The 13,617-nt window shown below is 41.0% G+C and overlaps 1 protein-coding gene across 1 annotated transcript in view; it reads left to right on the plus strand.

Moving 5' to 3' along the window:
- The first annotated feature begins 378 nt into the window (after window positions 1–378).
- LOC140907676 (macrophage mannose receptor 1-like) overlaps window positions 379–13,617 on the plus strand; it is a 56,172-nt gene continuing 42,933 nt past the window's right edge. Inside the window, exons 1-8 of the mRNA XM_073334153.1 lie at window positions 379–529; window positions 1,524–1,925; window positions 3,731–3,913; window positions 5,152–5,316; window positions 5,639–5,752; window positions 9,650–9,793; window positions 10,615–10,797; window positions 11,008–11,165. Of these exons, the coding sequence (XP_073190254.1) occupies window positions 469–529; window positions 1,524–1,925; window positions 3,731–3,913; window positions 5,152–5,316; window positions 5,639–5,752; window positions 9,650–9,793; window positions 10,615–10,797; window positions 11,008–11,165 (1,410 nt within the window). The 5' untranslated portion in view covers window positions 379–468. The remainder of the gene's footprint in view (window positions 530–1,523; window positions 1,926–3,730; window positions 3,914–5,151; window positions 5,317–5,638; window positions 5,753–9,649; window positions 9,794–10,614; window positions 10,798–11,007; window positions 11,166–13,617) is intronic.

The raw sequence follows: 13,617 nt of genomic DNA on the forward strand, positions 1-13,617 counted from the left end.
AATGTTGGACTAATGCTTTTTCTCTTAAGTTAATGATGCACATTTACAGACTCATCTCTGCTTCCTCTTTCTCCCTCTCCTGGTCTTTTTTACTGTATTCTCACTAGAATGCTGATTGGCTTAGTAACCCAGAAAACTAGCCTTGTGTGACAACCATGTTCCCAGAGATCCACAATGAACTGCAAACATGAAGTGTGTGATTGACATTTCTGTAGAAGAACACACTCTTTCAACCCTAGAGAAATTAGCTTACGGATGCAAAGTTCTTACAATAAATGTATTTCAGAAATGTCACATGGGACAGGATAGTTCCCTATTTAAAGCTGAGAACTTCCCTTTTTTCACCAACTCTTCCAAACTAAGGAGTACCTGCTAATCTGTCTCATTAGGGAAGGATTTTCTTATGAGGCACTGATTAGAGCTCATTGTTGTTTTTGGTGAAGGGAAGAAGGGAATGAAACATTTGCGATGTCTGTCTACCTGCTCCTGATTTTTCTTTCCCTCGTCACAACATCAATTCAATTGCCAGGTAAGTTCCTGTCCTGCCTTTTTTTGAAGTGAGGATAAAAAATTGCTTCTCTTTTCATCCTTTCCTTAGTTATTTTCTCTTTGGGGCAGAGTGAGATTATTTATTTAGTTATGCTCTATTTATTAGCCCTAATTTAAAACAGCTTCACTCAGTTTTGGTGGCATCTGGAGTCCTCAGATTTCCTTTATGGCATATAATCGGGTTTTAGACCAAGATATGGGTCAGAAACTGTGCGGGTAAATTTGGTCAAAGGCTGGGGGGTAATGCGTCAATGCTAATTCTTTAAGATAAATCAGGTGCCTTTGATACCATTGACCATGAGGAGCTGTTGCTATGCCTACAACCGCAAGTGGGGTGGACTAAGTCATTTCTGAATGACATCAGTCCTTTCTTTGAGAGAGGTTCCCAGAAGGTGATGTTTTGCTATTGCTTGTCGGCCCGAAGACTCCCTTGAGTCTCTCAGGTGGGATACTTCATGATTTTGTGGTGATAATTGTGGTGACATGCATTCGATGAAGTGAGCTGTAGCTCACGAAAACTTATGCTCAAATAAATTTGTTAGTCTCTAAGGTGCCACAAGTACTCCTTTTCTTTTTACACTAATTAATGTGTCTCTCTCCTGTCTGGTGGCTGACACAACTATAGAGGCTTGCAATGCAAATGCACAAGTATGACCTCACAATATGGGATACTGATGTACTAAGTGAGATCAATGCATGCAGCAACTTACAAGCACTGAATAAAATCTAAACACTCAGCATATTTTTATACTACTACATTTATTTTAATAATACACACAAGGGAGCCAGCCTAATTCCAGCTACATATCTGTCAGTATCCAAGTGAGGCATGGGGACCTTGGCATTACCTGGCACCAGCTTTGCCACCATCACAACAGCATCTTTCACTGCAGGAGGCTCAAATGTCCAATAAGTGACCAGCTTACCTCCTATTACAGCCTTCGCCATATATTTTTTCTCATTTTGTTTTACAGGTAGTGGAATATTTTTAATACACAATGAAGACCATAAGCTCTGTGTAAAAGCTCAAAACTCTAACTCAATCATAATTGCCACTTGCAACCAGGACGATGAGTCACAAAAATTCAAGTGGGTCTCTGGCCACCAGATTCTGAGTATGGCATTCAAGTTATGCTTGGGAGTGCCTTCAATGAAAGACCAGGCTGCAATCACTCTGTATCCTTGTAACAAGACAAGTGAACTCCAGCAGTGGGAATGCAGAAATGAAACCCTTCTCGCAATCCAAGGGGAAGATGTATTTTTCAGCTCTGCCCATGGAGAGGAAAGGAAAGCCATGCTGTCCAAAGGATCAGGCTTGTGGAATAGATGGAAGATCTATGGAACTACAGAAAGTTTGTGTTCTCAGGGCTATGAAGGTAAAGTTTTGAAAATTAATCTCTTTATTCTGAATGAATTTACCTGTGTAGCTATCAGAGTATTTTGCTTTCAATGCACCTCACCTTACCATCATTCCATGCACAGAACTACGATTGGCTCAATAGCAGAGCTGACTCCAGGTAGAGAACAAAATTGGACCTTTCAAGAACTGACCTTGGCAAGGGCAATTCCAAGTGCCAATTGAACTACTTTAATGTTAGACTGCTACATTGTGTCAATCCGTATATAGGGAATGATTATTCTATTTGTACAATGATGAAAATAAAAGATCTGTGTATATATTGGTATCAGCTTGGCCCTTTGTGGAAGAAATGTGGAATTACATTGTATTTAATGTCCTAGGGTTGATATAACTTAATCTATTCAGTCGTTGCCCATGGAACACTACATTAGAGTAACTGGATGTGAGACCCAGCTCTTCCTGAGTTCAATTGCATACATTGTGGGCCAGCAGCACACGAAAAGGAGTTTCACTTTATGATCCCTATTCACTCACTATGTTTGCGTTTATAAGGGGAAAATACATTTAAAGGTGAAGTGAAATAATGTTTGTCAAAATAATAATTAAAAGAAAACCACTTAAATCCTAAGGACCTGAAGTTTAGTGTACAAAGAAACATATTTTAAAATGGATTCGGTAAAAAATAAGTGGTTTTTTTTCTGCTTATCCCAGAAGTCTTAGCTTTGGAGGGGCAATTTTCACCTACTACTGTTGGTGTGACAGTCTGCTATAAACAGTGAGAGCATGCCTGAGCCTGTTCTTGGCTGCTCCAGCTGTTCTTTCGGCTCCTATGCTTTCAGAGGCCTGGAGTTAAAGTTCAGAGTTCATGTCATTAATTTAACAGTAAAGATCATTTCAATAACGTTTAATTACCAACAAGCAAACATTAGAAGTCAGGTGATTTGGAATTGAGGTTGCATTTAAACTAACCTCGGAACTTTGGAAACTCTTCCCCTTTAGCAACAGCATAAGAAGTGGAAATAATTACAAGAATTTTCTGTATTGAACAGCTAGATTGTAACTAGAGGAGTAAGGGGGAATAAAAACCATCCCCATCAGGTCTCTCTTTGGGCGACCCAACTCTTGGCTCCAGTCACAAAGAAATGAAAGGGGACTGCCTGCCTGTTTATTCCCCTCCCACAGCAAGAGGGCAAGGAGAAGGGTGCGTAAGTAGGAATGGACAGGGCTTTGGCTTCGCCCCACAACTGACCACAGCCATTGCTGCTGAGCTGTGAGAGGGGTTGTCATAATTTGCTGCTGGTAGAAGCCAGCCACAAATTATGATGCTTAGAGCAAAAGGGAAGCAGTCAGTGAAGTAACTATTCCAAATGTAAGATTTAGCTACAGATTTCTAGGGTTCTATCAAATATTCCTTGACTGAAAGAAAAAAAATCCTCACATAATTCAAAGCAGGTTTTAAATATATAACGGGTCTGAACATTTTTGAAAATCTGGCCCAGACAGAGTTACAAAGAAATATGGTAGGTTGAAATGAGTATGAAGGCCAGGCTAAAGTTGTTTGGATGAGCTTAACTTTGCACATCTCTACTTGCTAAATAACTCTTTAAAATGTAACCTTAACTGAGAATTTCTTGGCTCCCTCAGCTTTGATTATGACAATGGTTTTAATGTAAGGATTTTTACTATGAAAATTAATTATAAGTACTCTCAGCATCAACTCCTGCTTAACTAAGTTATTTGCATGGCATGTGGTTTATGATCAAACATTTTGGTGGACACTGGTTCACAATTATTGCTATCTCTATCCATTTGTTTCCTTAGATATGTTTACACTACTAGGAAATGCCTTTGGGGCACCCTGTGTATTCCCTTTCAAGTTCAATAGTACTTGGTACACTGAATGTACAAACGATAGAAAGGCTGATAACGAACAGGGCTTCCCCTGGTGTGCAACATCTACAGACTTTGATGAAGACTCTCTGTTTGGATATTGTCCATTGAAAGGTAAATTCTTCACATTTAAAAGAAGGGCCCTGATTTAGGAAAGCAGTTTAAGCACATACTTAACCCCCTATCACTTGCAGTCCCTGCCCAGGAGGCTTATTGGGTGGTATTGGGGAGGCAGTGGCCCCTTTTGATGGACTCCCAAAGATTGGTGATGGAGGAGGGAAGAGCAGCCAGGCATTCCCAGAAGCCAGTGGGAGGAACTAGAAGACACATGTGTTATGGGGGAAACCAGGGCCTGGGGTTAGCTGTGGAGGTGAGGTGGAGATCAGCATACTAGGCAAGGAGGAAACATGGGGAATCGGGATAGCACATTGGGGGATGGGGCAGCAAACCGGGTCAGGGATAGATGAGATAATGGGTGGGGCAACAAATGTAGGAGCAAGGGCACATAGTGACAGCAGCCGTCTACCTTCAGAAGGTTGGTAATTCCAGGGGCCTTACCCCCAACTTGGACGTTTCTAGCCAGGAATAGAATTTTCCAGTGGGACATGAGGCAGCATTAGCATCTTTATCCCCTTTGCTGGCCTAAGGGGTGGGGAGCAGGTTCTCAACTGGTTGCGAGCAGCTATTCACATCTGTGAGGCAGGGGTGGGAGTTCTTACTGCTGCACAAGCTGAGAAATGAAACTTTCCCTCTGACTGTGTAACATCTCTGATTAAAACAGCGAGGAGTCCAGTGGCACCTTAAAGACTAACCGATTTATTTGGGCATAAGCTTTTGTGGGTAAAAAACTCCACTTCTTCAGATGCATGGAATAAATCTGTTAGTCTTTAAGGTGCCACTGGACTCCTCGTTGTTTTTGTGGATACAGGCTAACACGGCTACCCATCTGATCTCTGATTAGCTACCTTTCCCCAGTATGCAGAGGAAAAGCAGCCAATCAGATGGAGATTTCCTCACAGATCAGTTAAAGGGGTCTGAAAACCTAGTCTACAGGGAAATCCCAATTCATAATGTTGGAAACTTGGCAGGTCTTAAGAGAGGTTCGACGGGGTGAGGCAATGGAAGTGCAGAACGACAGATTATATATATATTTGGGTAGGTGTCAAAAAGTAAGTATTGAATGAATGGAGGGTGTGTAAGTGGGGCAATCACTGTGTGCAAAGCAATCTAAATATATGCAAATTGTTTCTTTATGTTAATTAGAATATACTGGGGGTATGGTTTCAAATCTTGGCAGGTATGATTGATTATATTTTCAATTAACGAATACTGTGCCATTCATCTCTTTACAGACAACATTGACAAAGACTTTTGGACTACAAACCCTTTAACAGGCACCCACTACCAGATAAACTCCAACTCGGCCCTAACATGGCACCAAGCACGGAAAAGCTGCCAGCAACAGAAGGCGGAATTATTAAGTATTACAGAGCTACATGAGCAAACTTATCTGACAGGTAAAGCTAAATAACAAGTCAATCTCTGGCACTTTCTCTACATCCATACACACAGACATACACCTGATTCGGGCATTTTTAGGAAGATGGGAGGGAACAAAGTTTATCCAACAAAATGTACATTAATATGCTCCAAAAATTTATTTCCTCCTTACCAATAACAAGGTGTTGCAGCATCTTTGTATGATAGATGACTCTACATACCTGATTTTGTCCAAGACATGTAGTTTTCAAACTATTAGTTTTAATTAAAGCTTTGTACAGTCACTACAAAACCAACTCCGTTTAACAAATTGTCATTTTGTTTCTTTTGGTTACTTAGGGCTAACTGGCAGAGTGAATTCTGAACTCTGGATTGGACTTAACAGGTTGAATTCCAATGGTGGATGGCAATGGATTGGTGGCAGTCCATTCAGATATTTAAACTGGGCTCCAGGTAGGTGCACATCTGTTTAATGATGGTCAGTTTATGGGCAAAATTTTGCTCTTATATATGCATGGTGGGTCTGAGCTCCTATTTTCTGCTGTCTCCACATTCACAGAATTCCCACTGATGTCAATGGGACTATAAAAAAGGTAGAACACAAGAGTGCTGTGAGAGTAATTTGTCCTTACTTTGTAATCCAAAATGAAAGAGAAGATTCCCAAACCCGGAAAGCATTTAAAGACTAAAGACCTTTGCATCTTCTTCACACACCTGATTTTCCAGTAGCGATTTTCTTACATACTATTCAATTCAGATGGAAAACTCATTAAAAACATTGAAATACCTTCTGTTTATAAACATTACATACCATACATTGTAGATTTTAATTTTTTTCTCATTTTTAAAAACTATTTATAACATTTGAACAAAGGTCTTCACAGGTCTGCTATATTTTTCCCCAGTTAGATTTATAATCTGGTATCTGACAAGTTTCAGAGTAGCAGCCGTGTTAGTCTGTATTCGCAAAAAGAAAAGGAGAACTTTGTGCCACAAGTACTCCTTTTCTTTTTGCGAATCCTGTATCTGTGACATCATAATCATTTTTCATAAAGCATGTAAACTACTAACGAATCAAACATTTATTTCTTGTAAAGTCCATAATTAAATGACAAGGTAAAACACAACCACCAAATATCATACCCTCGATGCTGTTGCCACATCTGTTTTGAAACATCACTGATCTTTTTCTCTCATTTTCCCCCCACCTCAAAAAATAGTTGTTATAGGAAATTTTGTATGAAATGGTTGAAAACACCTCTATTTTTATTATGTGATTGTCCATATGACAATTAAAATACATTTGTCTGGCAACACATGAATGTATAACTCATAGTATGATTAGGAGTATGTATAAGAACTCATAGGATATACTGTATGACAGCACAAAAATGTTAAATTTACATTTAAGTAGTCCTATCAGTATGCACGTCAGCTGATTTTGAAACAATATCAGATGTATAGTCCAACATGAATTAATGTAGCATTCCTTGGCTATCAGAGGGGTATGATGCCCATGCAATGCAGAGGGACATTTGAGAGCTTTTGAATCAGGGGTGTGACCCAAAGCCCATGTCATAACCATACAGCTAAGGGTAGCCTAGAATTCCTCCTTATCTGTAAGGGGTTAAGAAGCTCAAATAACCTGGTTGGCACCTGACCAAAAGGACCAATGGGGAAAGAAGATACTTTCAAATCAGGGTGGGGGGGGGAGAGAAGGCTTTGTTTTGGTGTGTTCTCTTGGAAAGCAGAGAAGCATCAGGTCAGAAAACTCCTTCTCCTATAAACCAATCCTGAACCAGTCTCTAATATTACAAAAATAGTAAGTAAAGCCAGGCAAGGCGTGTTAGATTATCTTTTGTTTTAGCTTGTGAATTTTCCCTTGGTTAGACGGAGGTTTATTCCTGGGGTTTGGGTTTTTTTTGTAACTTTGAACTAAGCCTAGATGGAGTTCCTCTGTGTTTGTGAATCTTTTGTTATCCTGTAAAGTTATCTTCCATCCTGATTTTACAGAGGTGATTCTTTTACCTTTTCTTTAAATAAAATTCTTCTTTTAAGAATCTGATTGGGGTTTTCAGTGTCCTAAAAACCCAAGGGTCTGGTTTACCTATTTGGTTGATATATTATTCTCAAGCCTCCCTAGGAAAGGGGGTGAATAGACTTGGGGGGAGGGGTGCATATTTTAGGGAACAGGAACTCCAAGTGGTCCTTTCCCTGATTCTTTGTCGAAATCACTTGGTGGTGGCAGCATACTATTCAAGGACAAGGTGGAATTTGTGCCTTAGGAAGTTTTTAAGTTTTAAGCTGGTAAAAATAAACTTAGGGGGTCTTTCATGCCAGTCCCCACATCTGTACCCCAGAGTTCAGAGTGGGGAAGGAACCCTGACAGATGCCCACGCAATGCAGAGAGATATTTGAGAGCTTTTGAATCAGGGGTGTGACCCAAAGCCCATCGAAGTTAACGTGAGTCTTTCCAGTGACTTCAGTATGCTTTGGTTCTGTCTGCAGGTGCATGGTGAAAGGTGAAGTAGAAATACCTATGAACAGTCGGTATTCTTTACAAGTGTCCACATGGTGCAGGTACCACCTCCACCTTCCATGGAGCCCTAGTCTGTGGTAGGAAAGGAGGGGAAACGTGGGCATGGTGAGGGTAACTGGGGCCCAGAACACCAATGGGCAGTAGATACTTTGTGCAAAAATTGCAGGAGTAACTAGAGCAACATCCTTGTAGCAGCCTGTAATCAGGAAGGAGTTGAAGTTTCTGTCACAGCTCTGGTCAAGCTCCCTCTTTCGAAACTCACCAGGATGCTGTATTTGGGTCCCATACACTGGGCCCATGTGCTTTAAAGCTTTTCTGTATCTGAGTAGAGTACAGGCACTGCCTCTGGCTCACGGTTTCTCAGCATACTCTCAGGGTGCAGATGATCTTTTAACATCCCCTTCTGAAAGCTGAAATCTCATTGTCCAAATGCCCTCGGCTCTAAAACTCATTAGCTGTTGTGCCCCTGACTTGCTAGCTGCTTAAGCCCACCCTTCCCAGAGCCCCAGCCTTGTGGGCACTCTGGCTTACCATTTATTTCTTCAGGGATGATATTTGATGCAAACTGCTGACCCAGGCTTTCCAAAATAAGTAGCTGTTACTTTAGGCAGCTCAAAAGAAGTACAGAATCATGCAATATAAGATACAGCTAAATTCCATTTCCTCCCTCAGTTTCCTCATCACTCTTGAGCATTCTATGGGATATGGGTCACTGTTTTCTAAGGAGTCCCTAGCTGTTTTTAAAGGGCTGTCCCAAGACTTCAGTCTCTTTGTTCTCTTCTGGGGAAATACCACTGCTCTAAACCCTACTCCCTGTTGACCTCTTGGAATAACTGGATTATTCCAGTTCAGGTACCTCTGTTAGTATACCCATTGGCCTGCCAGAACACAGTCACTAAAATGTTAGTGTCTTCTTTCTTAGTTAGTTAATTCTGTATTCTGTTATTCTGTAGCTTCTTCCAGACAGGGTGTGTGATATATGGCATGGTCCTTGTCAGCCCCTGGCTGGTTTGCTACACATTGCAGGTTAGCATTATACATACATAGGGCTCATAAAATCAATGAGAATTCATAATTTCTACATCAATAGATCCCCCAAATCAGGGTAGCCATTTCTCAAATATTAATCTTTTGCCTTAGGCTCTAGTATATTTCCTCAGCATGTCTCCTCCCATTTATGGCCAAAGTGGGATAAGGTTCATAAACTGTAGATGCTCAAAATTTTCAAATCAGCATATTGCCTCTGACTTGTGAAAATATATATATTTGGTCTATCTTTTATATTATAAAAATTAATCCAACTTTCTTCATAAATACAATATACTGAGTTTCCTCCTGGACACTGTTTCCCTGGGATTTCTAAAGGTCAGAGAGAGCAAGTGTGATGAACATCATGATTGACACATTGGAATTGAATCAGGGACCCCCAGAGCTAAAAGTATGGGTTGCTGCAGCTTGAACTAAAGCTTGCTACGTAGGGTTGTAACAGACTCATATTCCCTGCAGATGGGGCTCAAAGGGGGACTGTGACACACACTCACCAGTGGCTTAAATGTGGAACTATATAAGAATATCCAGTTATAGTCGGACTGTTTGGACTAATGGACAATAACTTTATAGCATCAATGTTGTTGGTCAGCCAAATAATTGTCATCTAGTCTTCTGTCCTTAAAGTGATGATTATTAGCAAATAATATGGCAATGAATTTGTAAGTGCATGAAGACCCCCAACAGATTACTCCTTTAGTTGGTGAGATGAAGATGTACAGTGTTAATATAGAGATTCTCTGCTTTTTGTCTGTTTCTCAAAGGAAGTCCCTCTCTCGAGTCTGAAAAAATCTGTGGAATGCTACAGTCTCGGAATGGTAAATGGGAAAACCAGCAGTGTGATCAGAAACTTGGATACATCTGTAAAAAAGGAAATTCCTCTTTGGATTCCTTTATTATTCCCTCAGGTAGGCTGGTCAATACAAATAAAAGCTATTTATTCAAACTCTATAGAATGTCCTGCAATGAGCGAAAGAAAACAAGTAATGCATCTTTCTACAATGCACATAACCTTCTGTCTCAATTGTCAAAACCAAATTGTTAGGCCTGTTGGTCAGTTGTAAACAGGTGTGGAAGAATTCCATGATGTCAGTTCTCTGAAGGTGTCTCAGTGTTGCTCCACTAAGACCACTTTGAAAAAGTTCCAGGAACACAAGCTCCTCAGAGAGCAAAGGCTCCTGCCCTGGGGGGACTAATCAGGACCTGAGTCCCTTGCATGTATGTTGAAAGCTGCAGAATATATTAGAGGGACAATGTACTGCATCAGGGGTGATCTGGAATGGATCCTGCACCTGGCCTCTGAGACCCATTGGATACATCTACACAGCTATAAAAAACCTGCTGCACCAAGTCTTCAAACCCAGGTCAATTCACCTGGGCTCGTGGGGCTTGGGCTGCGGGACTAAAAATAGCATAGATGGTTGGGGTCAGGTTGGAGCCCACGTTCTGAGACATCCCACCCCCCTCACAGGGTTTCAGAGCTTGGGCTCCCACCCAAACACAACTTCTACACTGCAGTTTTTAGCCCTGCAGCCCAGACCCAGTGAGGCAGAGTCAGCTGGCTCAGGCCTGTCGTGGCTGTACTGTGGGTCTTTCATTGCAGTGTAGATGTAGTCTGTCCTACTCTGGCAGGATGGGTCATGGCCTGCCTATTTAGCTGGAACCCTTCATTCCCACCTCTTTCGATTGCTCTTCTGAATAATTGTTTGAAACTTTTTTTTTCCTTTAGGTGACTTTAAGCCTATTAAATGCCCCAGTGGATGGATCCCCTATTCAGGCCACTGTTATATGATTTACAGAGCACCCAAAATATGGAAAGATGCTTTATCTTCCTGTAGAAAAGAAGGTGGAGATCTGGCGAGTATCCACAATATTGAAGAATACAGCTTTACAGTGTCTCAGCTTGGGTACAGTGAGTATTGCTACAGGGCAGTATTTTACCTGCATACATATTTATAATGTAGCCATTATCAATTCTGCAGTTCTGACAATGATGTTAACATAAGGTCTTAAAGTCCAAGAAGGCAGATCCACCTTCATTACTCAGTCAGGAATGGACATGAAATTTAATAACACTATTCAAAGATGGGGGCAAATATATAACTGCTTCTTATGTTTTCAGAGCCTACAGATGAATTGTGGATTGGTTTGAATGACCTCAGGATTCAGATGTATTTTGAATGGAGTGATGGGACTCCTGTGACATACACCAAGTGGCTACATGAAGAACCATCCCATGCGAACAACAGGAAAGAAGATTGTGTCATTATGAAGGGAGAGGTAAAATAATGCAATTTTATCTACTGTTGGCATGTTTTCTTTCAAAGGGTACGTCTACACTGCAGCAGGTAGCGTGCGTCCCGGCTTGGGTACACAGACACATGCAAGCTCTTCTCCAGCTAGGGGACTAAAACATAGCAGTGTAGCTGGTGGTAGCCTGGACAGCAGCTCAGACTAGCTGCCTGAGTACAAACCTGCCTGGATCCCCTGGATACGTGCTTGTGTAGCTAGCCCGAGCTGCTGCCTATGCTACCCCCATCTACACTGACATTTTTAGTAAGCTACTGTGTGTCTATCTGCCCCAGCTGGGAAACGTGCTGCCTGCTGCAGAGATAGTGACGATGAAATGCTAAGGGAGATTAGAGAGGCTATCAAAATAAAGAACTCAATAATAGTGGGGGATTTCAATTATCCCCATATTGATTGGGTACATGTCACCTCAGGACGAAATGCAGAGACAAAATTTCTTGATGCTTTAAATGACTGCTTCTTGGAGCAGCTGGTACAGGAACCCACAAGGGGAGAGGCAACTCTCAGTCTAGTCCCGAGTGGAGCGCAGAATCTGGTCCAAGAGGTAACTATAACAGGACCGCTTGGAAATAGTGACCATAATATAATAACATTTAACATTCCTGTGGTGGGAAGAACACCTCAGCAGCCCAACACTGTGGCATTTAATTTCAGAAAGGGGAACTATGCACAAATGAGGAGGTTAGTTAAACAGAAACTAAAAAGTACAGTGACTAGAGTGAAATCCCTGCAAGCTGCATGGACACTTTTCAAAGACACCATAATAGAGGCTAAACTTGCATGTATACCCCAAATTAAAAAACACAGTAAAAGAGCTAAAAAAGAGCCACCGTGGCTTAACAACCATGTAAAAGAAGCAGTGAGAGATAAAAAGGCATCTTTTCAAAAGTGGACATCAAATCCTAGTGAGGTAAATAGAAAGGAGCATAAACACTGCCAAATTAAATGTAAAAATGTAATACGAAAAGCCAAAAAGGAGTTTGAAGAACAGCTAGCCAAAAACTCAAAAGGTAATAACAAAATGTTTTTTAAGTACATCAGAAGCAGGAAGCCTCCTAAACAACCAGTGGGGCCCCTGGATGATCGAGATACAAAAGGAGCACTTAAAGACGATAAAGTCATCGCGGAGAAACTAAATTAATTGTTTGCTTCAGTCTTCACGGCTGAGGATGTTAGCGAGATTCCCAAACCTGAGCTGTCTTTTGTAGGTGACAAATCTGAGGAATTGTCACAGATTGAAGTGTGACTAGAGGAGGTTTTGGAATTAATTGATAAACTTAACAGTAACAAGTCACTGGGACCAGATGTCATTCACCCAAGAGTTCTGAAAGAACTCAAATGTGAAATTGCGGAACTATTAACAATGGTTTGTAACCTGTCCTTTAAATCATCTTCTGTACCCAATGACTAGAAGACAGCTAATGTAACACTAATATTTTAAAAGGGCGCTAGAGGTGATCCCAGCAATTACAGACCGGTAAGTCTAACGTCAGTACCGAGCAAATTAGTTGAAACAATAGTAAAGAATAAAATTGTCAGACACATGGAAGAACATAAATTGTTGTGCAAAAGTCAACATGGTTTCTGTAAAGGGAAATCATGTCTTACTAATCTATTAGAGTTCTCTGAAGGGGTCAACAAACATGTGGACAAGGGGGATCCCGTGGACATAGCGTACTTAAATTTCCAGAAAGCCTTTGACAAGGTCCCTCACCAAAGGCTCTTACATAAATTAAGTCGTCATGGGATAAGAGGGAAGATCCTTTCATGGACTGAGAACTGGTTAAAAGACAGGGAACAAAGGGTAGGAATAAATGGTAAATTTTCAGAATGGAGAGGGGTAACTAGTGGTGTTCCCCAAGGGTCAGTCCAAGGACCAATCCTGTTCAACTTATTCATAAATGATCTGGAGATGGGGTAAACAGTGAGGTGGCAAAGTTTGCAGGCGATACTAAACTGCTCAAGATAGTTAAGACCAAAGCAGACTGTGAAGAACTTCAAAAAGATCTTACAAAACTAAGTGATTGGGCAACAAAATGGCAAATGAAATTTAATGTGTATAAATGTAAAGTGTAATGCACTTTGGAAAAAATAACCCCAACTATACATACAATATGATGGGGGCTAATTTAGCTACAGCTAATCAGGAGAAAGATCTTGGAGTCATCGTGGCTAGTTCTCTGAAGACATCCACGCAGTGTGCAGCAGCAGTCAAAAAAGCAAACAGGATGTTAGGAATCATTAAAAAAGTGATAAGAGAATAAGATGGAGAATATCTTATTACCCTTATATAAATCCATTGTATGCCCACATCTTGAATACTGCGTACAGATGTGGTTCCCTCATCTCAAAAAAGATATATTGGCATTAGTAAAGGTTCAGAGAAGGGCCACTAAAATGATTAGGGGGTTGGAACGGGTCC

This window comes from Lepidochelys kempii, chromosome 2 (assembly GCF_965140265.1).
Source record: "Lepidochelys kempii isolate rLepKem1 chromosome 2, rLepKem1.hap2, whole genome shotgun sequence".
Classification (NCBI taxonomy): Eukaryota; Metazoa; Chordata; order Testudines; family Cheloniidae; genus Lepidochelys; species Lepidochelys kempii.